Raw genomic sequence first — 25,831 nt, 5'->3', positions numbered from 1 at the left:
CACACATTGGATAACAGTATTAGTCAATGCGAGCAGGCTCTCACACTGGATTAGCCCGTCTTCATGGACTGAGGAGGGATGGCTCCGCCGGGGAAGCTAGTCTCTTTACTCTCAACTTTGTTTGTAATTCAACTTTTGAGCCTATATATTGCAACGCTGGCTAGTACCTCAAAGAAATGGAACGCGGACAAATGCAATCTAAAGGTAAAGCAATGATCGGTGCCTTTTTCATGCATGGCTTCAGCGAAAAACTAAGTGCGTATTCACGTTGGACGTCTCGTACTGCGGCGGTGTGAAACATTTGTTTGGAATGGTGTAATGCTTTTCCCCCCAAAGTGTTTAATTAGGTTTAGGACTTGTTGAAACCGTGGCAAAGTCAGTCGGGGCAGGTGGGAACCTAACGATTGTTACGGGGTATTTAAAGTATTTTGCTTTAAAGCCTTACTTTAGCTGATGTCGATGTCTTTTAACTTGCTGATCGAGTGGTTAATATACCTGTTGTTAATTACTGCCCACGATACGCTGTTGCTAAACAAAACTCGAGCATTTGATTTTTTTGTCCCGGCTGTATTGTCTTTGGGAAAGAAATGTACATTTGAGCTACATCTCTTTATGGGAATTTCATTACATGCATGCAGCAGAGCATGCTCTGGGCAGGAGACTCAGGAGGGATTTTGTTTTGTTGGGGATTAGGCTCCGATTAATGTATGGAAAAAGTCATTCAGCGGGATCTATTGTGTGGACGATTTGCTTGACCTGACCCGTCTTGTTGGGTTCCGCTGTGAATCCGCAGGTCTTTTGTCATTTCATGTCCATTGAGGGTCACAGTCTAAGTAAATGACGAGTTCAGAATTTCCCAGAGTTTTAGTTGCAAGTCAGATAACAATAAAAAATAGTATATCAAATGGCCAGCTGTGATTGTTTATTGAAATATAAATTGTTAGCAGCACTTTATCTCCATAGTCGGCGCTTTCAGAGAAAATCTTAGATTTAGGCCTGCTACAAGTAGACTACATTTATTCAGATATTACTTATCCGTGTCAGACGTTTTCCTCTTCATCTCGAAGAAAACATCCCTCTTTATCTGGAACAAACGTGCCTTTCGAAATATTTGTCTTTTAATGTATTTAGTAGGGGAAGTGGCACATTCGGGGGGATGTTTTTTCCGTGCTCCGCTAGTTTGTAAATGTGAATGACGGGCTATTTAGTGAGTGATTGCCCCGTAATACATGGTCTGTCCGGGGAGAGGGCCGCCTTTGAAGTGATTTCCCATAGGAAGCGAGGGGACTGTTTGCTCTACTAAAATGCTTCGGTATTTCCTCTCCGAAACCACAGGCCACTTCCCCACCCCCCACCCCACGGCCACTTCAAACGCGGCCGGGCGCTGGGCTCTCAGTCAGTCGGTCGCTAAAAGAAACACTTCAAGATTACAGGTGCCACGTCCATTCTTTAAACGCCACCAAATGCATTAAATAACACAGCCCTGTCGTACGGTGTGTAACCACAGCGGATTCCCCCCCCCCCACCACCTGAGGTACTTTATTCTCAGCCCCATCTGCTTCCATTGGTTTTGTTTGTTGTTGGTTTGTTTATTTGTCTTCACACTAGTTTTTCCTATTGACGATTTTTTTTTGTTTCTGGATTATGTACTTATTAGTAGTTTGTCCATCTAGTTAATTCTCCAAAACCAGTTTTGTTTTTTTTTTTTTTGTAATTTACATTCTGGTACAGTGTGGCATAGCCGAAAAGGTGGACTGGAAGGACTTTGGATTTCACCCAATAATAATAACAACAACAGACAAACATACATAAATGATGACAGTCTTATGTGCGGTTAATAAAGTGTGATGCTCAGCTCCTAGTTCTTTGCTAATAGTCCTTTCTGTAACTAAGACTTGAAGTAGTCATCCGGTCCTTGCAAATTGTGTACACTCAAATTTAGTGATTTAGACAGCGACTCGCCGCAGCCACACTGTGGTAAAAGGCAGTTGTAGATTTCTCCTCTTTCGGATATTGCTTTTCCATCTTGGCTGTCCATGAGAGGTCTGGTACATTGTGGTCTGTTTTATATTTGCCTCCAAGACCAATTTGAAGGCCGTGGAAATTCACCCATGTTTGCTTTTGTCGGAACTTTACAACCGCGTTAAAGGGGCGACCTCCTGCGGTGCTGCATCCTCCTTTCACAGCTACTCCAGTGATACCTCTTGGCCATAAGGCGGACAGTTGGGACCGGTGAATAGCGGAAAAACATACCTACGTATTGGCTGTTCGTATAAAACACGAACATCTGGATCAGCATGATCTTTGGCTAATATATGCTTTTACGTAGTAATTTTATTCTCCAGCTGCTTGTGTTAAAGGGTTCCTACACGTTTCTATATATTTTTGAAATTCTCAGTATACAGGGTACTTTTCGTATTCGTAAATAGCCAAAATGTTGCGTTGTTAAAATGGTTCACCCCAAATCAGATCCTCGTTCGTCTAAAGATCTAACTTCAGCACGGTGAGCTGGAAAGGACAGGCCTGCAGAATCAGGTTCAATTCTAACGAGAATCGCTAACATAGCCCTCATGCTCATACCTTCCCTTCGGGGGGTTCATTTTGAGCAGCTTTATTCTCTGTGATTCATATGACAAGCTGTTTTGCCTTTTGTCCTTTTTGAGGAAAGGAAATGCCGTTTTCTATATGTCAGATTGTTTGCTCAACAGCAGAATTTAAGTTTGCATCATTAGTAGCTACAGAAAAAGGGCGGCATTTGTTGTTATAGACTTAAAAATCTCCCCAGCCACCAGGCTGAGTGCCTGAGGGTCTAAATGTAATCAAAACACAGGCCAGACCACTAATCAAGAATTACTAACCCTTTTTGATTAGGCTTCCTCTCAGCTAGTACCAAATTACCAAGAAGTCATCATTACCAGTTTTAAGTTGTGGCGAAAATTAGTGGAAGCAATTAAAGTTTTAGTTTAACCTGAGCTTGGAAATCCATCACCTGATACACTTCTGACATTTAAAATGGCATGAAATCCTGGTTATTATTCTATGCCAGTTCAACTACAAAACCAGTCACAGTGAAGTTAAGTGCTGTTTTATCAGGCTAGACATTCCGTCTTCGCAAACTTGTCTTGTTTATTGTAAATATGGATTGTGTATGCAAGCAATATCTTTTTTATTTTCATTCAGAGAAACGGTACACTCCCTGAAAATGGTTTCAGTCGAAAGCAAGCTTTGAAAAACTCTTTGTGCCTTGAATGTATTTGCAGTAGTGTCTGAGATAATCCGTGGTCTCAGGGATGAAATGTATGAAATGTTTTGTAGACGTTATAGATGTATACAAACTCATGCTGAGCCAGGCCTTTTATTGGGGAGGGAGGTTTTTTTTACAAGGAAAAAAAAAAAAAACTACAAGCCCAGACATGAGTGTGCATGGGGGGCACCTTTGTCAGTTGCTCTCTGATTCGAATCATTCATTCAAAGGAACCCCTACATTTTCTCTCTCGTGCACTGACCCCCCCCCCCCCCCCCCCCACCCTCCTTATAACATCTGGCTGCTGATGAATGATGTTTTTTGGGGTGGGGGTTGTTCTGGTGGGGTTCCATTTCATAGCATTTGCCATACGGGAAAAAGGAAGGGGGGGGGGGGCTCAGATTTGGGGGCTGCGGAGGTGGGCGGGTGGCTGCCAAGTAATTTCTGTGGCGTCCTGAGGGACCATTGAAAACCACCCAACCAGCTCGGGCCCTCGGAGGCCGTTTTGTGCACTTCTGTGGGAAAATCCCTGGTTGGCTGGCGCTGAATCGGGCCGGAGTGCTGTGTGTCCCTGCTCAATACGGCGCCCCTGGTCTTTAAGACACACTCTCCCCCCCCCTTTGACTGATGCTGGGAAATAAAAGCAGCCTGTTGCTAGCCAGCGAAGGTGCGTTAAAGGTAAATTTTAAAATGTGCGATTCTGTGATTTGGCCTGTGTGCCTATCGATCATCTCCGTAAGTGGTATTAAAGGTCAGCGAGTTCTACTAAATTCTGGGAAGTAAATTGTGGAATGTAAATCTTCAGAAATTTTGGTCTGTACACAAAAACAACTTACCCTGATTATAGCTGAGATCCTTTTAAAAGAGTTTTGACGTTGCTCCCTTTAAAACTGGCGAACGGCTGATCCGTTCTTACCTTTTGCACTGGTTGCCATGGCGACCACTTTTGAAAGGGGACCGTTTCCGTTTTGCGTCGCCGGGATGTTGCGCTGATAACATGGGGGCCAGATGCTGACCGGCACATTTAGTCCCTGAGGGAAATTCCCATACCCAGCAGATTGAAGTCATTACAATCACTTAGGCGCTCCTTCCTCTTTGTCTAATCAAGGAGTCCCATCCCAGAGAGGCCCCTGGCGAAAAATCAGGTTTTATTTACAGAACACGGATACAGAGCGACCCACCCCCCGCTTTATCAGGAACCAATCATAATAAGCCATTAAAAATCCACGGGTATGTTTGGGACATCCCTATTGCCTTTTATTTTTGTATCCTGTCTTCATGTCAAGTTCTTGACCTTCTCATGTAAGCTGCTCCCTGCTAGTTTCATTTAGCAGACGTCTAAAGCAACATTCAATCGAGGTAAATAATACAAGACGAACATACATTCTGTGAAGAAGTCGACTAGTTACAAGTGTAAGTATCGTTAGACCAAGAACTACACAGCATCTTCCAACAAAGCAAACACTTGAGGTTACAGTTAAATCAGCAGAAAGCACAGCATCAAGAGAAGAGTGGTATCAGGCTAGCAGAGGTATTCTTGGAAGAGATGGGTCTAAAGAAGTTTCTCGAAAGTGGAGATCTGATGATATCTCATTGCAGCACATATGAGAAACTACAGTTACCTTGGATAAGTATCATGTAAATAAATAAATGTAACATACGATTGTGAATGCAGGGTCAGCCACTCCCTTGGGGTTAGGGGCCTTACTCAAATCGACCACGGGATTTGAACTGGCGACCTTCTGATCCCAGGCGTAGAGTCCTAACCCACTGAGCTGCACATGTCCCTGGGGTGACCGGGGGCTGTGGTTGTTGCATTATTCCTCCCAATGTCCGCCTCCACCATGGGAGATTTCCGTGACTGCCAGCCCCCAGCTGTTCCTTCAGCTGGAGTGGCAGCGTGAAGTATGCTGGGCAGCCTTTGTGTAGTCGGAGGGGGGCTTTTGTCAGATCGGGGGTCTTTGTGTTCGTTTTGTCGTTGTTCGGCTATGAAAGCTTCCAGGTCATTAGAGTGGCCTGCATCCAGGAGAAAGGGCCAGGAATCAGTCAACTTTTTTCTTCTTTTTTCCCGTCTGCACTGTGTGTATTTACAAGTTTTGTCATTTTTATGGGGGCTAATGTTGTGAAAATACCCTTCAACAGCATTTTAGTAACTAACAGTTAGGCCTACTTCCCACTAAACAAGGTCCCCTTTAAGCACACTGGTATAGTTTCTTAGACACTGAAGGTGATCAGACTCTCTTGAGTTTCATTTGGGGGGGGGGGGGCGTACCAGGAATAATTATTGGTGTTAAACTGGAAGTCACTGGGAAGTCTCTGTAAGTTTCTGCAAATAGGTTTGGGTGGTATTACAATATGCCGTCTACCATGAAAAAATTGTACCCCCCCCCCCCCTACCAAAAATTTTTATTGCGAACATTTAAAAAAAAAAAATGCCGGAATAGGGTTGCCTTTGAAAATACAGTCAAAATACAATATACTGCAGTGTAAAAATGAGATGGTGTAGGTTAGGGTTGGTTAATGTGGGTTGGGATGAGATGGTGTAGGTTAGGGTTGGTTAATGTGGGTTGGGATGAGATGGTGTAGGTTAGGGTTGGTTAATGTTGGGATTCTCGTTTGCATGCAGCTTTAAGCCCAGGCCAGTAGCACATTCTTGCAGCATGAAATACAATACTTCAGATTCCAGGGACCTTTCTCCCTGCTCATGAAGAAACGCATTGTTCCCTAATGTCATCTGGCGGATCGCTCCTCCGCTAAACCTGGCTTGGCAGTGACCAGACAGGATGTCTAAAAGTCCTATGCGACGCTTGGATGGAGCACCCCAGGGGCAGTGGGATATGGTACCTCTGCGAGACCGTGATCACCTCAGGTTCACTGCAGGCGTGCAGTTCTGCTTAGGCTTTTAAAATGGTTTAAAATGTATATATGTTTCCTCCCCAGTGGTGATCGCCTGGGTTACGGTTATGTGGCATGTGTGTAAACGCATGTTTGCGTTTAATGGAGAAGCAATACGTACGGTGGGACAAGCTGCCAAGCCACATGCGGTCAGCAGATTCCCTCTCTGCCCTCAAGAAGCACCCCAAGACCCATCTGTCTCAGCACCACCCTTGCTAGCTTGGTCCCACTCTGCTCCCTTAATGCACTTTCTGTTGATTGGCTCCTTGATGACACACATGTCTATATTGTACTATTTACAATATAAATACCAATATAAATATGCATGGCTTTGGACAGAAGCATGTGGGGGAGGCTCAGAGGGTTAGGATGCAGTGCCTGTGATCAGAAGGTCTCCAGTTCAAATGCCAGGGTCATCAGAGTGATTCCACTGTCGGACCCTCGAGGAAGCCCCTTCACCCCCGTTCGCCCCAGGCGTGGCCTGACCCTGCTTTCAGTTGTCTGCTAAATGAATCGTAATCGTAAACAAATGTTTCTTAAGCCTGATGAATTCGTAGCGTGAGCAAAAGCTGTGACGATGACAAATGCAGCAATGTCATTGTAGTTCCCCATTTGTCACATGGCAGGTGCCCTGCAGTTGTATACTGCAGCAAGCATGAGCCATTGCCAAATATTAACTAATTCTGAATCACAACAGATCAGACTTAGCTGGGATTCTCTCTTGCACTGAATGTGTATCCACAGGGCAGCAAGGTATATTTGGAATAATATTTGCATTCTCATACTGATGACTTCCTCAGACCGAATTCCTGAGTGAGGCCGCTGGTAAACTGCAAAGCGTCTTCACCGCGCGGGGATCCCGGATTCTGTGAATGTGCCCGGAAGTCTGCTGTCTTCCTGTGAAATGTCTGAAGTTCCTGCATGTCAGTCTCCACTGATGCAGCTTCCAGATACATACCAGCACATAAATCCTTTTCCAGTAGGACAGAATAGGGTCCACTGTCAATTCCTCCAGCTTCTTTGTATCATGGAGTAGTCTTAGACAATTTAGTTTGTTATTAACTAGTCAATGTTGCTTATTCAGCAACCTGCTGAAACTCTTCTGGATAGACAGACAGATGCTCCCTGGGTTATGATGGTCTGTCTTGTAGTGTTTGGTCTTTACAGTGGGTAATGATAATTCAGGGAATTACATGAAACACTCAACACTTCATTATAAAATAGGATTCGTGTTAATAATTTTGCCCAACTGTAGGCTAATGTAAGTCTTCTAAGCATGTTTAAGGTTGGCTAGGCTATGAGGTTTATTGGGTTAAAAGTGCTGTATTAAATGCATTCTCACCTTACAAATAGGCTTTTGCTGTTTTTAATTTATTGCTTTACATCTCCTTACAAAATCCTTAAGTGCTTGAGGGCTCCTGGGAAGGACGCTGCGTAAACAAAACTAAATTCAAATGAGTATAATTCTTCTTTCAGAGCTTTGTGTGTGTGTGTGTTTTTTTTAAGGATGGGTGGGTGAGATGACACTGGGTCTGGTGCTGGGAAACTCATTACTCACTGGGAGATCCAGGGGAGAGGAACCAGTGCCTGAGAAGGTCCATGTGTTCTGCTACACTTGGCGGTGACTCTCCGAAGCGCGATTTGTGATTTGTGTCCTGTTGAGCATCCTCCGAGTCACTTTGGGTATTTTTTTCTGCATATGGTACCGTTTCAGGAGAACAGTGGGTGAGTATAATGACAACTGCCATATATCAGGGGGGGGAAAAAAAACAAAACTGCAATCCCATTTGCCCTGCTCGGATGAACAGCTGCCTGAACTGATCAGGCATTTCCCTTGCAACTTAAGATGTGCCTGTTTTCTTTTCTTTCCAGCATACCCTGAATTGTTCCCAGTTGTCAGGCACAGGAAGCATGCATACTGGAATTAAACGCAGCAACACTGGCATTAATCGTCAAGCTGTGTTGGCCTAGGCTTTCGTAGTGATACTTGCTGCCTTTGGTATTCTTCAGACACACCCAAAAGGAAACTCATCGGCCGACAGCGAAACACGTTTTCAATCATTCTGTGCTGTCATCCACTAACTACTTCTGTGTTTTTGCTTTCGTAGGAAGGTATGAATTGTTAGGTTGAGTTTTGAGTGTTTTGAATTCTTGCTTATTTAATTATGCTTTTGTGATGCTTTTAAATGACAAGACATTTTGATCAATTTTTGCAGCTTTTGAGGGATATTTTGTGGGCTTTTAGAATTAGATGAGAATTTTTATGTAGGTCTGTTGATGCCTGTCTAATCATAAGCTGTTAGGTCTCTGATTATATGTCTGGGGAGCGACGACCACGGTTCACATACAAGGAGCCGTCTGACTGTCTGTTTAGCTATCAAAGTTCCTTTCATATGTTGTTTGAAATCATGCCTAGATATCAGAATGTTGGGCATTGCATTTATGTTGGTTAGTCTGGCACAGTCATGTGACCGTCATGGCTTGCCTGGTGTCCAACAGTTATACAAGCAAGAGTAACGTAAATATTGCTGAATAAAACACATTTTCTCCAATTTTGACTACTTTTCAGTGTGGGGGGAAAAAATAATCTTAGGCTGTTGGCTCTCCAGGTAAGTGGCCTTGTTCGACTTACTACATTTTTTGGCGCAAAAGAATGAATGCTAATGCCATAATGCTTACTCCGTGACTCCTGCAAATCAGCTTTCTGAAAGGCTTTGGAGTTCATGCCCCTCTCCCCTGACCCCCAGGAATAAATATTATAAATAAATAAATGAGTAGCAGGACGTGGTGATTAATTAGCATCGCTGAACCTTGATAAAAGATACAAAGCTGATTTGTCTGAGGGGGAAGCAGAGGATCCTCCTGGGGATGTGAAATTGGAGACATGTGTTTGGTAATGAGAAACGCATGTGGGATGATTCTGGACCTCGGTCAAGGTCCAGCAGGCTCAGCCGCTTTCAGAAAGGTGCTCATTTCCTCTTGCACGGGCCGCTTGGGCCCGCAAACTCAGGCTCGCCCTGGTTCTCGGATGTCTACAAGCTCCTCTGTCCCTTTGCGGTTTGTGGAAAGGACAAAGCACTTGTAGGCTGATTTTTAACTGTCCGGGGAAGGGAGGGGGGGTGGGGGGTGTCATCATTTTGGCAAACGCAGTGACGCTTGGGTGGTTTGATCTGGTTAAAAATACGTTAATAATATGTTTAATTCTGTGAGTCAACTCGCACTCTGAAGGTGCTGTGTTTAGAAGTTGGACCGGAGAGTGTTTGGACGATGTGTGTTGCCAGGGACGACAGATGTGTGAGCCGCCGCGCCAATTCGCGGCCTCCTGGCCGGTGACAGATGTGTTTAGCGTCAGCGTGGTGCTGGACATTACATTTTCTGTTTCCAGTCTGCTGTGCTTATGGGGCTGATACTGGTGTCAGCCCCCGTGGACTTGAAAACAAGCAACATGTTTAGAAACTTTAAGAAGGCAATTTGGTGAGTGTTTGAAGGGCTGGTATAGGGGTAAGATGGAGTTGGAGAGGAGAGCTACAGTAGCAGGCCTGATACCAGTGGTCCCCCTACCTAATGGAAGTTTACGTAGAGCGTATAATTCCTCACAGTACTAATATTGTGCTCCTCCATTATCTGCAGATGTCTGAGGAATATAAACAAGTATTTGCCTTGTCTCCGAATGCAAAGTTGTGTTTTTGGTGTCCGTAACAATGAGCAGTGGTATATATCTATATTTTGTAATAGTCACTGAAATAGACCAAAAAAAAAAAATCAAAGGTATTTCCACTATGGGTGGAATACTGAACATCAAACTAGTGGTTCCATTTGCCTGTCACCGCTCTATGATCTCCATCAATGATTGCTAACATGGCTATAGACCTGGCTGTCTGAAATGCGAGCACGCTCACTAAAATGTGTGTGGACCAGAGTTTCCTAACCGAGGTGTGAACTATAGCATGCAGTGCAATCCCAGCCTTTCTTCTTGCCATTTAAAACCCAAATAATCCAGGGAATGAGCTGCCTTAATTAAACAGTAGTCATTTTATTTTATATATTTTTTTATTTTTTACAGAAACAATTGCAATTAAGCAATAAACTCTGGGGTCTTGGGAAACTTTTAAAGTACTTTTTACTTCAGTTATGTGATGTGTTGAAATAGTCGGCATTATGCTTATTTAACCTTATCTGCCTCAAAATTCAGGTCTTCTTAAAACTACTTGTTACTGTGGTTCTGCTTTTTCTTAGTCTTGTAAATATGTTACACATGAAACTGGAGAGACATCATGGACACTCAGAAGTGACGTGGGACTTAACTACCGGCTTTCCTCAGTTAACTCTCAAAAAGCTTTAACTCATTCTGTCAGATATTTAGTTTTCATGGTATTTTTTATTTATGTATTTTACTATACACATTGGGTCAACTCCTGTTGTTTTTTAATGTGTTGCACAAAAAAGCTGATTTGACTTGACTAAACACGGCTAGCAGTGGATCTCTTGAATAGTATGTCCTGCAAGCACAAAGCCTTCCATTTTGCACAGCTTTTGAAATGGAGAGAGTTCCTTCGGCAAGTGCTTAAGGTTCCCTATGCTCAAGACATCCTTCCATAAGTCTTGGTAGGTGTTTCATGATGTTACTTTATGTTTCATGGAGCTCATTAATGGAAGCTCTATGCTTGAAAATATTTAGTATTGTCACAGGTACTTGGAGAAGCCCAAAGGAGGTCTTACTGGGAATGGGGGGGGGCGGGGGGGGGGGTGGCAGATTGCACATAAGCCCAACAAATGTTACAGGCTAATTAAACTAGCTTACCCCTCAGGCAGCTAGATTAGTCTTCAAGTCTCATACCCCCCACCCCCACCCCCCAGCCTTTCCCCTTGCCTGTTCTTTCTGTTCCATGCTGGACCCAGCTGTAACTCTGCACCCCCTCAACCAAATCACTAAGCAAGGTTAGAAAATAAATGATAGTGTATGCACGTTGCATTTTCTTTTGTTGGAGAACTTTCCAGAAGGCCTTTTTTCCCCCTCTTTTTTTTGGAGTTCAAGGGGTGAGGGAACTGGGGGAGTTGGGAGATCAAACAAATACCACCCCCCCCCAACTGGTTTGTTTGTAGTTGTCTCCATATGGGTTACAGCTAATAGGGTATTAAAGACAACCATCTCCACTTGTAACATTGCTGGCAGTGGTCTCATTAAATGAATTTCACGTGTGAGTTTGGATGCCAGAAAGAAGGGGGTGTGGGAGTCGGGGGTGAGAGATCTAAATCCAGATACCTTTGAATGTTTTTGACGTCAAAAAACGTGTATCAAAGTGCTTCGTTTTTTATAGGGTTGATTGGTATACGGTGGTATTCTATTGTTTGCTTGCATCTAAAGAATTAGCAGAGGTGAGGAAGAGCAGTTGTGTGTTGCTCAACCAAGAATTTGAAAGGCTGGGTGGTGCCCTGGGGTTTGTGAGTCTGCAAGCTATCTTTGTGATTATATAATTATTGTTATTATTCAGGGAAGCTATAGAACACCTGGTTGAAGGTTAGTCCGGTTCCTGCTGGAGGAGGAACGCTCAGATCAGTCCTCACCTGCCGCCGAACTTTGTCGAGACACGTCTGTGTTTATTATACAGACCCTTGTTTCCGTTTAGACATCCTTTGCTCTTTGGTTTGACTCTGGGGCACTATGGAGGCCCGTTTTCTCTGTGTTTGGAGAACGAAAGAAGCAGGCGACTTTTCTTTTTTTTTTTTTGAAGCCACCATTTGTGTTTGGCCCACATTCACTCGATATCTCGTCGTCGTAGACCATAGCGACAGCTTCCAAAACAATCCATCAATCCATCTTCCTGCTGCTTATCTTAGTCAGGGTCACGGGGCCGGGGGGGTCTGGAGCCTATCTCAAGCAGCATAAGACTCAAGGCTGGGTTGCACCCTGGGTGGGATGTCACTCTTCCTAAATAATGAGAGGTGAATATATGGTTTGATAACGGGCAGTATCATACGTAACTTTGACTATAATTTGAGTGGTACAAATGTGACTGGGTTATTGGTGTGGAAGGTGGTATTCTGTACTGATGGATGGGCAGACAGAGACACGTTGACTGTCCACCATAAGCTCATGAAGTCTGATGCCCAAGTGTCTACTTTCCCACCCTTGGTCTTCCAGTGGGGGGGTGGGGTGGACTGGAATCCATAAAGTCTTTCATATACGTATGGTGTGATTATTTATCATCCCTGTGAGTGACCTGAAGCTGACCTTCTGTTTTTACCTCCGAGGCAACCGACATGAGATCCAGCTCATTTATGGGTTTATGGGCCTGCTCCACCCACTTTCCGGACTTTCAAGTTTCAACTTTTTTTTTTTATTGGGAGCTCAAGGATCTGAAGTGGCTTGTGGGTAATAGACGCCACCGACAATTCAGAGAGGACACAGACTTCCCCCAAAGACCTCTCGTCTCTCCAATGGATTGACTGTCTTCATAGAAATGTAGAGGAGCTGTGATGTGAAGGGGCCATTTAGGATGCTTTGTGGGCAGACAACGATGCGTGTCTGTTGGGAGGCGTTGGGCTGGGTCTCCGGCTCGCGCCGCAGAGGTGTGAGGTCGCAGTCGGCAGCACGGTCCTGCTGATTGGTTGCAGGTGTAGAGGGGAGCCCACTTCAGATGGTCCGGCCTGGTGGAGGCCTACTGCGATCTCGCTTTTAAAGGCTCCAGGAACTCAGGCTAGCACCTCATTTTGTGGGTAAATTAGGTAGCTGCCCCGTTTTCCTCGAGCTGGTAAACATTACCCATTCAGTAGAGAGTTTCATAAGGGTTCTGCTTAGCCTAAAGGGATTCACAACCCCTCCAACAAACCTTAAACTTTCAGTTTAACTGCATACTCTGTGAGTTTTTGACTTGTTTGTTTTAAATTTCTTTATTTAGCGAAACAGTGTCTTGGTCTCTAAATGCATTTGCTGAATGGGGAATGCCGTCCCACTAAGTTAAATGTGTGAGATGCACCCTGGAATGGGAGCTTCATCCTGATATGGCAGTCTGGCCTTAGTTGATTTCAATCTGGTACAAAGTGTGTTTTTGTTTTGGGGTGGGTAGGCAAAGCGGCGTTATCTGTGCATGTTCAAGAGGAGCTGGAAGGTAGGTGTCCTCTCGTTCTGTTTGAAGGGATGGGGAAAGATGCCAGGGAATTCGATGGCTTTCCATTGTAATCAGGCAAGTCGTGAGTATGATGCTGGTTGTTTTCTACTGTTGAAATGTATTGTGAAGTCTGTTGTTTGGGTTATATTTGGCAGGCGACCTTTGCCATTTGAATTGCGACGCATCTGTTGGTGCAAACATGGTTCAGACACGGTTACATTTATGAAAATGCGCCTTTTACACGACGCCGGTTTGACTTTTTAAATTTGTTTTAGTAGCTCAAACGTCACCCAGGATGCTGATTATAACCTTTTTGTAAAATATTTTATTTGATGTTTTTCTTTTTTCCTATTGACCTTAACTTGTAGCTTACAATCAAGTGGATCAGTCAGCTCAGCCACACTTCAAGCTTTTTCACAGCTTGGCTCATTGTCCCCCACCCCCCGTTTTGGGACTGGTGCGGAGTCGTTCTCTGGGGAGTGGCCCGTCCCATCACCTCTGACCTGCCCCCGTGTCGTTCTGTTATTCCTTCTTAACATCCTAACACCGAAGTTTGTTTTTCCTGCAGTTATTTTAGAGTAACCAGCTTGCAAAATATCCAAAGTTTCCCTCCCTCTCCACCCTCTCTCTCTTTCCAGGGTCTTCCATCAAATTCCGAGGACAGCAGCCGAAAGCCTGCAGTCACGTTCCGAACTGACAGTAAGCCTTCCCTAGCTTTTGGGAAACCGGCCCTGTTTATGTCCCTTCCATATCAGTTATTTTATGAATGAGCAGTGTCACTCATGTGAGGGGGGGGGGGAGGGACTGTTTTTTGTTATTTTTTTCTTCAAAAAAAAAAAACACTCAATGTCATGCTAAATTCCAGTGTCCCCCCCCCCCCCCCCCCCCCATGCCACCCCTGCAGATTTTACCAGAAGTCAGATTTTTTGCGGATGCTAATCACGGTTTCTCCCAGCAGCCAGCTCCCCATTGTCTGTGCCTGTCAGGGGTAGCCAACCTGCTTTATAGGCCTTGATTTAGCATCACAAAGCGGCGCTCCGGAGCCTGGGGTCTTAAACGTAACGACTGACTACCCCTCATCCTCCCCGTGGAGGAGACGAGCACTCTATAGCAGTAGGGCCTCTAGCTCGTTGCCTAGAATGTTCCGGAATCTTGCGGTGACCCTCCCTCCTTGTGCCTACCAGACTGCACGGTAAACTGGGGCCTGGTGGGGAAGCACGCCATCCACGAGGTGAACAACGTCACCTTCAGCCACCTCTCCTGTGACAGCCAGGCTGCCGTGCTGGTGCACTGGACCCCAAGTCCCCTTGGTATGCTCGATTTATTCATCTTTCATCACCTAGGAAACGATTGTCTTGGTAGTTATTTACTGTGTTATAACGATTCATGTTAAGCACTGTGTTCAAGGCTACAACGGAAGGGTTTTTTTCTTGAACCTCTGTCCTTAATCACTTTTTATACAGCTAGATGTTGTGCTCATACAGGATATATGCTGTTGTCAGAGGTGCCACAGTGGGCCTCTTCTGGGTTCCTGGTTCTTGCTCTTGAGCTACTCTGCCCCATGCTGGCCCTCTCAGGGATTCTTTGACAATGTGGTGGTTTTCACAGAGTTTTAGAATTTTGCTGTTTTTTTAATTTAAATGCACGAGTGCCCACTGGTCTGGAGGGGGGGGGGGGCGGGTGATGAAGCAAAGCGGACAAACACCCCCCGCTTTCAAAGGGGCCGTCGAGCCCATCGTGATCAAAGGTCCTGGTGCCGTGTGACCAGTCAGGTTACTCTTCCCGCCCGAACGGTGGTCCCAGGCAGACACAGGGACTTCAGCCCCACAGCGCCACCTAGAGCCCTTGTCAGAATGCATGGTGGGTGCGAAGGAAGGGCTCAAAACCCTCTGACTGTCCCCCCACCCCCGGGAGCCAGACCTCGATTGAACCCAGTAATGTGAAGCCCCCCCTTCGACCAAAGGACAATGGGGCCCATTGTGAGCGTGCTCTGCGGGTTAATCCTTTTGACTGGGGCAGGACTCAACACCGCTCAGGTGTGTGTGTCTATACATAAAAAAGAGGGCTTCCTGAAGAACAGAGAAGGAGGGGGAGCTGCTCCTGTGTAAATGACATGGTGGCACGACTGCCTGTGAGACAAAAAGCTACCAGAGGAGCCAAACCAGTCGTGCCACTTTTTCAGCCCGATTTTTTTTTTTTCCACCCTTCATCTCCGTGGAGCGATGGCTTGATAGTATCTCCGGAGTGACTAAAGGTGTGGAGTTACACCCAGCACTAAGAAGAGGCTCTTTGTGCCCCCCCCCCATCCCCCACACGCACGCTGCGGTAACAGGAGCCGGATGGAATTCGTCTTCCTGTGCCGCCACAGATAAGGCAGGAAAATAATTCAGACAGATTCGGAGGGGGGTCAGAGGAATGCATGTTGGTGCCCCACGTCTCATCCCCCATCCTGATTTTCAAATCGGGCCTCAATTTCATCACCCGTTTTTGTTTGTGCATTTTGGGTTTTTTTTTTTTTTTGGGGGGGGGGGGGCGTACTGCAAGGTTGCAAGGACACTTCTTGTTCAGATGTTTTCTGTGGGATGTCATGAAATTTTGTTTTTAGGCCAAAGCATAGACAACCATTAAGTTTGTCCTTCCCCTTTTGTAAAGAATATTGTGGTAGGATTTGGGTTATGTTCAGTACCCAGCCAGCCACCAGCTTTCGGTCTCAGTTATACAGCTCTTGGCACAGAAATAGTCTTTGCTGGATCCTGTGTAATACTCACCCTCTGTTTTTAGTAACTGACATTCTGAACAACTGAACAAAGCACTGTGGTTCTTTTTACAGGGATTGAACATGTTAAGGGCTTCCGGGTCTACCTTGAAGACAAGAACCCGGAGGGGAAACAGTGCCAGCACATGGCCTTGAAGGATCCACGCCAGCTCAATTTCTCTTTCAGGAATTTTGTGAGTAACGCTCTCGGTCCAACCTTCAGTTTTCAGCTCTTTGTCGCTAAGGTCTCAGATACTGTTCTTTGTCCTTTTTGTCTAATTAAATTAATCGTTAGCCTCATTAGCTGGTTAAATATAAAAGAGCAGCTGTGTATTTACGGTTATTGGCTGCTTTGATTTTTGCCAAGGACTGTTTTTAATCTAGAAGCATGATAGTAGACAGTAGTGTACATTTGTTTTTATGTATTGAGTTTCTTGTGATTTTTTTTCACTCTGTCAAATGTTCCATGACTTATTAAAGGGGAGGTTAGCCCTGGGCCTGTGTGGGTTCTCAGTCAGAACCTGTGGAAAGTGGATGCCCCTTCCTCTGGATCTCACACTCCCTCTTTCTGGCTTCCGCAGAGGATGAGCACCCAGCCTTTTTCGGGCCTCGCCTTTGAGACGGACTACATGGTCCGTATCGTGCCGTTCCCCACCTTCATGAATGACAGCTATTTCCCACCGTCTTTCCTGCGCACAAACAGTACGTGACTCTGATTTTTTTTTTTCTTGCTTTCCCTGCTTCAGGCATTTTCATTTATTTAGCAATAGCTTGTGTCCAAATGTACAAGTGAGGATAGCCTGGGTTAGACAGCATCTGAATCTCCTGAAGCTTTTTGATTGAAGGGTCTTACTGAGGGGCACTGCAGAGAAGTTTACTTTGCTGGCTGCGGGATTCAAACCCACAACCTGGTCACAGGTATAGATCATAGCCCACTGGGCTACACACCTGTGCTACACTGTATCCGGGCTGTTAGCAACCACCCCTTATGTAATGATGCAGTCGCGCATGTTTCCCAGATCCCTGAAGCGTGAAGCTGCAAGTTCCTCAAACACCTGCTTTGGTTTAGGTTCTTTTTCAGTCCTTTTCAGTAACATAAGATTTGAGTGAAGAAAACATTAGTTTCCCTTGGAGCTGCTGGGGATAAAGCCGGCGGCCGCTAATGCCACATGAGAAGCTATCGCTCCTGGGTGCTTCTCGTTTGTCGAGGAAAAGGAGGATGAAGGATTTTGACTGAGCCTCTTTGTTTTCACAGGCTGCGAAGTGCTTTTGGGATCAGACAATCTGGTCTGCAAGCCGTGTGAGTTGTGCCATCGATACCTGTAGCCCCCCGCCCCCCCCCCCCCCCACACACACACACACACACACACACACACACACACACACACAGCATGTACTGTTTTAGGAAAGTGGATTAACATTCTTGCTACCAGTAAGTGTGGCTGTTTCTTGGGGGGGGTTCCTGCTTCCTATTATTTGAATATTCATGCGTATTCAAATAGAATTCTGGCTCCCTGTTCCAATCGCCTTCTCTTTCTGCAAACAGTCTGGAAGCCGCGAAGTTTCAATGTCTCCCAGTTGGGCTCCAGCCTGCATGTGGTCTTTGACCACGCCCCTTCTACATTTGCCTTCAACACCTACTACTTGTACTACAAGATGAGGCAGGAAGGCTCCTTTCGGCTAAGGCGCTGCAAAACGGTAAAATTCTTCTTAATTTATTCTTTTTTCCTCCTGCTTCATCTACTGCTTTTAATTGGCGATTAAATGTAAGCCACTGGTCTACCTGCCCAAAGGAAAACAAGGGTCCATTCTGTCTCCTCATGGAGATTGTCGGGTTTATTCTAGGAATATGAGTGAGGACACGTCACAGAACAAAAAAAGAATCACTGATTTGCTGTATACAAGCATAAAATTGATTATCCAGCTATAACCGCGGAGAAACCAGCTGAATCTTAACCAAGCTGTTTATTGGTTTTACTATTTCACCCAGTTACGTGTTTTATTGGATGGATCTGGGTTATGCTCCCCTTTTCTGGGTATTTGACTTGGACCTTGGGCTTTTGGGTCGCTAGACAAAGTCAGCCGTGTCACCTGGTACTTGTAGACATGCCCTGACTAGCGCTGTCTGTCTCGGCGTGTTTTCTCAGTATCGGTGGACCGACAGAAGGTTAACATTTTCTCATGAGTAGTTTGAAACCTTATAGTTTCCGATCCAAGTGAGCGGTGCAAAGTGAGGCGCGATTCGCCATACGGTGAAGTCTTCCTCTCCAAGGTCTCCCTCTCCCGCTGTGTGGGAGACGCTCGGCCCAACTTCCTGTTCATAATCGCTAAATAGTAACGAGTGTGGGGACCTGAGTACTTTCCCAGAAGTGACTTGGTTCCAAATGTCCCGGCTGGACTCTTAAAGGCCTCTTAATCTCAAGGAAGAGATTCTATGTGCTGGGTTTAGAAGAAGGACCTATTCTTTCAGAAACTGAGGAAAAAAACAGAAATTCATCCCATCTGCATCTGTTGAGCTTAGTCATATGTATGAGTGATAAAATAAAGTTGTACTCGTTGAGATTTCCGTCATTACTGTCAAGAGTATACTTTATTATTTTATTATTATTAATAATAATAATAATAATAATAGTTAATAATTGTATACCAGAATGGGTAGCATGATAGCTCAGTGGGTAGCGCTGTTGCCACATCCTACAGGGTTTAAATTCTTGCGGTGTGTGTGTGTGTGTGTGTGTGTGTTGCCCGTAGAGTATGGCAGTGTGTATGAGTATGTGTATGTGCCCTGTGATGGACCGGCTTGCTGTCCAGGGTTTATCGCAGCTCTGTGTCCTTATGCTACTTGGGATAGAGGCTCCAGGTCCCCAAAGACCCTGCCCAGGATAAGCGGTCAGAAGATAGTTGGATGTATAGAAAAAGGCTAAACACACCAAAAGGAACCCTGTGCTTTGGGGGGAGTTTTGGGAAGCAGCATAATTATTAAAAAAAGCCATTTGAGAAGATAAGGTGTGCAGGAGACCAGTGACTTGCAGGGGAAATTGCATGTTTTGGGTCAAGGCTTCATCCCAGTATCCCGAAGTCTCCTCAACTGCGTACCAGACATTTCAGCTTGCTAACTGAGTGCAGGCAGGATTTATTTTTTTCCCCTCTGGTTTTTAAATGCTATTTTGTTCAACATTTCTGCTGCGTGTTACAATTGCGGCTGTTCTCAAAGTGATTTCAGTGTTTATGATTAGGTCACGCTTGCGTTACTCTTTTACAAAATTGCTGAAACCTTTCATGCAAATTTCAAGCAGTTATTCTGTTGACGCTGGAACGTTTTTCACGCGTAATGTTTGAAGCCGCATTTGAATCGCATCTTTCTGTCTCCAGGAGTCCAGCTCGGATAAAACTACATGTGTACTCGAAGATCTCACCCCAGGAACCTACACGATTGAGGTTACTTTTTCTGCTTTTTCTTTCTAGTCAAGTTCGAGACTGTGTACTGACTGGCCGTTTTCACTCAACTACTATGTTGACTGTCCCTGGGTCTCCTATTTATCTCATCCTCTGTTTGCAGGCTAGTTCTTTTAAACTACAGATGACCTCAGAATTGAGCAATAAAGCCATATTAGTTGGGCAACTCTTAAGCACTAGGGTTGATGACCTTCTGGCATGTCTGCATGTCTGCAATATAACCCAGGAAGAACCATTAATGACACTTTCTTGAAAAATCAGTTACAATGTCTGACCCTAGTCATGTACAGAACAAGTACTTTCTATTGGCTGTACTGTAGCTGCTAAAGGGTTTTGAGGTGAAATGACATCAAGATTGATCAATGTCCTGTTTTTTATTCTCCTGTTCAGCTCCGCGATGACAGCAACGCCACTAGACGCCAGACGCAGTACCACGTGAGCCAAGGTAATACAAACCACCTCTGATCTAAGAGACCTGGTTTTGTCAAGGCTGGTGACCAATTTGTCATCGTCTTGGAAAGAAGAGCTTTGATACCTTCAGAAAGCACCATCGAACTTTAGAACGATTACTAAGTTTGCAAACTTTTTATTCTAATAATATTTAGAAGCTTTTTTTTTAAAAAATCCTGTGTCCAGCCATATGCTACTTTTTTGCAGTGAACGTTTTAGCATTTTAGATGATGATACTGATTGTCTTCATTTTTAGCATTGGACTGATTTGTCTGTGTCTGGCTGTTTTTGGCTGCTCAGTGCATTCCCCCTGGGCAGGCCCCATCCGCGCCATGGCCATTACTGTACCCTTGGTCATCATGTCTGCCTTCGCCACCCTCTTCACTGTGATGTGCCGCAAGAAGCAGCAAGGTAAGACCCCACCATGCTTCTGATATAGTGATAATATTATAGCATAATAAAGCAAGTAAACCCTTTCAATAAACAATGAACTTTTAATCCAGAAGAATATTCAGACATTGTAATTGAAATGTCAAAAAATAACCTACATAAATAAAAACTACACAATGTTTTTGGGGTATGTATCTGGTCTCTAAACACTGTGGCTGCGGAGTCCAGTCAGCAGTGATGTAATGTATGGCCAAGCTCATGTATGGGGTCATATTTGAGCTTGCCCACCTGTCTGTAGCAGCAGAGTGGAGACGTCTTTTATCTCCTTCAGAATGTCCTCCTTCATTTTGTTTTACCATTCTGGAATGGCAGTTTGGGAGATTATACATTTTCTTTGGCAGTTCATACTATTTGTTAAAATTTCATGTTTTTAAATGCTTGTTTTTTGACCATGGTTAATGGCTGCACTTCTTTGGCTATAAAACAAATTACGGCGTCTGTGAGCGTGCGCCTGTGAGCGTGGGCCATTTCACACTGTCATGTTTTATATTTGCACTGTCAGGCAAAGTGTCCAACTGCAATTTTTGTTCCCAGCTTGGAAAACTGGATGGGATGGTTATATTTTGGATGAGTTTTTAGGCTAGTTGTATTGCCACTTTTCGTTGCCATTTAATCGTTCGACACACTGGCTCGGTAACATCAATGGCCTGTCCTCTTTCATTTGGCTCCCCTCTCATTCCATTTGGACTTATTCTTCCAAACTTTCTAGCTGGAATTACGCAGCAGTCAGGAAAAAACCTATTAAAACACGCACCTATTAGCCTCAAGTAACACATTTGTCTGTTATACAGGGCAGAGGTCTGCATTTCCGCGGGACCCGCGGCAGTAGAGTAAAGTGCGAAATACATTTTCACTTTAGAATGTGGGAGAATAGAAATGACTCGCGGCATGACAAATGCACTTTACAAATGAAATTTATTATTATTATTATTATTATTATTATTATTATTATTATTATTTATTACATGACAAGCTTCTCCGGGGGCGAGCAGGACAAGACTTAAAAGATGCCAGTGGGTACAGAACAAAACATGATGTGCAGGTGGGTGCGTGACAGAATCTCGCAGATGCAGGCGGGAGTGGGATTTAAAATTCCATCCTGCACAGACGTCTATCACAGAGAGCAGACAAGAGAGTAGAAGCAGCACGACTGGCAAAAATATTGGTGGCAGTCATTCTTCCCTAAGCACAATTTGCCAGTTTGTCCATGTATCGTGCGATAAGTCAATATCGTAATTATCGCGACAGGCCTACTCCCGCCGCTCAGTCACCAGGCTTTAATTCCACTCCCGCTGTTGCTGAACGATGCTGGTAGAGGGATACAAGCCGTCTCCCTCTGCCGGGCTGTGGTTTCTGCGCTCCTTTTGAAGTCGGCCCATTTTACAGCACGTGTCGTTTCTCCCTCGTACTTAAATCGCACCCAGGCGATTCCCCAGACGTTAGTCGCATCGGTCCTTGCCTGACACCTCTGTTCTGTCATCTTGGCTCAGAAAACATCTATTCCCACTTGGACGAGGAGAGCTCCGAGTCGTCCAGCCACACCACAGCCCTCCACGCAGAGCGACCGTGGCCCCGCCCCAAGGTCTTCCTCTGCTATTCCAACAAAGACGGACCGAAACACCTGGATGTCATCCAGAGCTTTGCCGCATTCTTGCAGGACTTCTGCGCTTGCGAGGTACACAGTCAAATGTTTTGCGGAGCTGGCATGGTGACCAGGAATGCGACCCTAAAGCGAGTGGGAATCCAGAGAGGCTGTAATACTACTTTAGGTATTTGCTGCCCCCTAAAGGACAGTTGAATTAACTGCATGCTTTGAATCATTTTTTTTTTTGTCCGCTCCATTTTTTTAATGGAACAAAATTTCTCTACTCTACTAACCCAGGTATAACAGTGCATATTATCATAGATGTTGGTTAACATTTACATTACTTACCTCCTGTCCAACCCATCTGTATCTTAAATGGCTATAAATATTGGTACCATGGGCACAAAGGCCTCATTTAGTTAATTTAGCTGTGCATTAATTGTGCTTCTGCGGGCAGGTGTTACTGTTGTGCCATTTAGGTAGCTGTTGAGCCTGATTTTCTCAAAACACAAGGCTGAATTGGGTAAAATATTGTCAGTGAGTGCAAAGGTAATGATGACGTGATGGTCAGACTGGCCGGTGGCCAAAGATAAAGAGCCGGGGCTCCGTGCCACTCGCAGGTGACCCTGGACCTGTGGGAGCACCTGGAGATCTGCAGGGAGGGGCAGATGGCGTGGCTGAGTCAGCGGCTCCAGGAAGCCCAGTTCATCATCACCGTCTGCTCCAAGGGGATGAAGTACTTCGTGGAGAAGAAGAACCGCAGGGGCAAAGGCAGCGCCGGGAGCAGGGGTGCCGCGGGGGGGGAGCTGTTTGTCGTGGCCGTGGCCATGATTGCCGAGAGGCTACGGCGCGCTCGCCAGCGCTCGCCAGACCTCTCCCGCTTCATGGCGGTCTACTTCGACTACTCGCGCGAGAGCGACATCCCTGCTGCACTGGACCTGGCCCCCAGGTTCAAGCTGATGGAGCAGCTGCCATGCCTGTCCGCCCGCCTGCACTGCCACCCGGCCGGAGCCCCCGATCGCGAGGCCCAGCCGGCGGCCATCAGCGAACGCAACTATTTCCGCAGCCGGTCGGGGCGCTCGCTCTATGTCGCCATCTGCAACATGCACCAGCACATCGCCCAGGAGCCCGACTGGTTCGAGAGGCAGCTGGCACCGGGTCCCGGGCCCCAGCCATGTGCCCACCCGCCTGTTGAGAAGCTCGATTCTGGACTGGCGCTCAACGAGGTCACCCTCAAGGGGCTCCCCGAGGGAGACCGCCCCCTGAAGAATACTTTGCTTGCTGCCCCGCAGGCCTCTGCCACCTTGTCCAGACTGTTGCAAGGGGAACGTGAGGGCTCCGCCTCCCAGGACAGCAGCGCCTCCTTGAGGCCAGTTCTGCAGGCAGATGGCAATGCCAGCCCCCCCGAAATGCCAAGGGACTCTGGCATCTATGACTCATCAGTGCCTTCCTCTGAGCTGTCCATCCCCCTGATGGATGGCCTGTGTCCGGATCAGGCAGACTCCTCCTCCCTGGCCGAAAGCATGTCCTCCTCTTCTGGATTGGGTAAGACCATGATTAGAAATTCATTCTAATTCAAACATCTCAACCAATCAAACAGCTGATCACATTTTTAACATAGCAAACCTACAAGCCCTAATATTATCCCTAACATAAATACTGATATATGATGGGGAGAGGGGGGAGCGTAATGAACCAAAAGGCTGCAGAAAGAATAGTAAAATGGCTGTTCAGTGGATTTGCTAGTGGCTTTTGCAAGTGGCTTTGCGTGACCATGAACTCGGGCCTATCGTGTTTTCTTTCAGGTGACGAGGAGCCCCCTGCTGGTAGCTCTGTTCACTGTGGCGTGCCGACCATCTGCAAAGCTGAGCTCCACCACAGCTTACATCAGAGCGCTGCACTGACGCCAGAGGGGCCTTTCTAGAGCTTGTGGGCTGGACACACGTTGCCACTTTATAGACCCGCCCCTCCCCCACCCCCACATCACGGGGTCTCCCTCGCCAGCTACCCGTCACATTTTAGGGACGAAAGAACATCGGCGGTAGCTACTGATACCACTCCCCCCCCCCCCCCCCCCCCCCTCCTACTTCACAGGGACTGATAGGGGAGTAACAACACACTTTAATTTTAGTCCTGTCTAATTTGCGGCTACAGTCAGTCGGAATGTGCAAGGACATGACACTGTGACCAAAGAGGTTACACTTTGTTGGTTTTTTTTTTGTTTTTTTAAAACATGTTTTTAGCTATCACAATGTTTATGTGGTACTTTTTATATATACAACATTTCACCTGCTCTGTGTCTGCCTAATCTTCCATATTTATACTGCTGTACCTATTGTGACGACAGCATTAAATTGCAATATTAGCACGGCTGCTCGTTAGCCATTTGAGTGGTTCTGTGCATATTGTTTTAATTTATTTTCAAAATCCCTCCTTTTATAGCGTGTCTTTCAGCAAGATTGTTATTCCGCTGTTGGCAGGCTGACAAATTGCTAAAGCCGATTCTGTGTGTCAGAGCACTTTTTAGATGATACGCAGCATCAAAATCTTCTTAGTATTTAATTTTTAAAATGTGAAATTTTGCTTAAAGAAACTGTATGCCAATATCAATGCTGTAGGTTTTTTTTGTATCTATTACGTTAAAATACTACAGCTGTATTGCTTGAGGTAAATTGTTATTTTTGTATTTTTTTACACATCATTAAGCCTCAGTTTTTGCTGAAATTTACAACTTAACAGGAGCACTATTATTATGAAAATGGCTGAAATACATATTTTCCCCCTCATTTTCTTGATTTTTTTTTTTAAATCAGAATCTGATATTGACTGCATCAGACATAAATATGTTCCACACAGGAGTGTGCCATGTGGAAACTGGCTTCTCATAGATATGATTACAGATGATTCTACAGCACATTATAAATGTTCCCCATGCAGTTGTTTGCAAATGATTTCACACATGGTTGTCATGCTGTACAGCAAAATGGTAAGGTTATTTTTTTTAGATCTCAAACTACAAATATGCTCCATGTTCTGTTGAGTTTCTGTTGGAAAACAGCAATGAGTTAATCCACCCTTGACTGGATTTATTTTTGTCCCTCCCCAAACCTTTGGTTCGTTGTTGTATAGTGTTAGGATATTAGAGTTTATTTCTACTTTATATATATATATATGAATATATATACTTTGTACTGTTTTATAGTACCAAAACGTAGGAAATAAGCATCAAATAAAACTGGTGTTATTAAGGATGGTTTCCAGGAGTTTTACTTGACGGAGATTAAGATATGAACTCGATTTATCTTGTGTGTGCGCAATGCAAAATTCTTTCATCAGGTGGCAGTAATGGCGTTTCATTTGATCTTGAATACCAGCAAAGTGGAATTGGAATTTCGGGGATGCTGGCGTTTTTCATTGTTCAAGTTTGAGTTTGTAGGATGTCTGTATGTCAACACTCCTCTGAAGCAGTATGGAAATGGCTACCAGATGTCACGATGTAACACCCCGTCCTGCTCATTCAAAATAAGTCATTTGTTTAATGCAAATACTTAACTGTCAAAGCTGCATTCTATATGGGTGTAACAAACTTTCCATTACACAAAACCATAAATGTTACTCTGCCTGTATATGATTTATACTCATATGTTAGTGATGAAAAACTACTTGCACACGTCGAATACGTTTTAGTGGCAGAGGTCCAGTGATGATTAATTAGATATTACAGCTAGTTGTGATACAGGCTAGTTATTTTTCCAGCAAATTGACTCCAAACAGAAATGCAATATTTAAATTCTACCTTTAACTACAAGTGGATTAATCATCGTATTATGCTATGTTATTTTTACTGTTCTATTTAATTCTTAATAAACAATAACCCAGCGGTGACG

The 25,831-nt window shown here is 45.0% G+C and overlaps 1 protein-coding gene across 1 annotated transcript; it reads left to right on the top strand.

Annotated features, from left to right (window-relative positions):
- On the top strand, nt 1–25,193 carry il17rd (interleukin 17 receptor D). The gene is made up of 13 exons (XM_023811335.2): nt 1–204; nt 13,887–13,947; nt 14,433–14,558; nt 16,079–16,197; nt 16,585–16,705; nt 17,259–17,303; nt 17,550–17,701; nt 19,376–19,441; nt 19,850–19,904; nt 20,210–20,320; nt 21,850–22,034; nt 22,565–23,489; nt 23,750–25,193. The coding sequence occupies exons 1-13, from the start codon at nt 79–81 to the stop codon at nt 23,866–23,868; spliced, it is 2,211 nt and encodes a 736-aa protein (XP_023667103.1). The 5' UTR covers nt 1–78; the 3' UTR covers nt 23,869–25,193.
- Nucleotides 25,194–25,831: the final 638 nt, after the last annotated feature.

Source organism: Paramormyrops kingsleyae, chromosome 8 (assembly GCF_048594095.1).
Source record: "Paramormyrops kingsleyae isolate MSU_618 chromosome 8, PKINGS_0.4, whole genome shotgun sequence".
Taxonomy (NCBI): Eukaryota; Metazoa; Chordata; class Actinopteri; order Osteoglossiformes; family Mormyridae; genus Paramormyrops; species Paramormyrops kingsleyae.
The sequence above is the reverse complement of the archived record's forward strand: the minus strand, read 5'-3'. Positions and strand labels throughout refer to the sequence as shown.

What these genes read in the sequence shown, in the direction of transcription:
- il17rd (XM_023811335.2), top strand. Translation starts at nt 79, where the DNA reads ATGGCTCCGCCGGGGAAGCTAGTCTCTTTACTCTCAACTTTGTTTGTA. An exon ending in GTCTTTCCTGCGCACAAACA is followed by an intron (nt 16,706 to 17,258) that starts GTACGTGACTCT and finishes TTGTTTTCACAG; the next exon opens with GCTGCGAAGTGCTTTTGGGA. An exon ending in GTCCTCCTCTTCTGGATTGG is followed by an intron (nt 23,490 to 23,749) that starts GTAAGACCATGA and finishes GTTTTCTTTCAG; the next exon opens with GTGACGAGGAGCCCCCTGCT.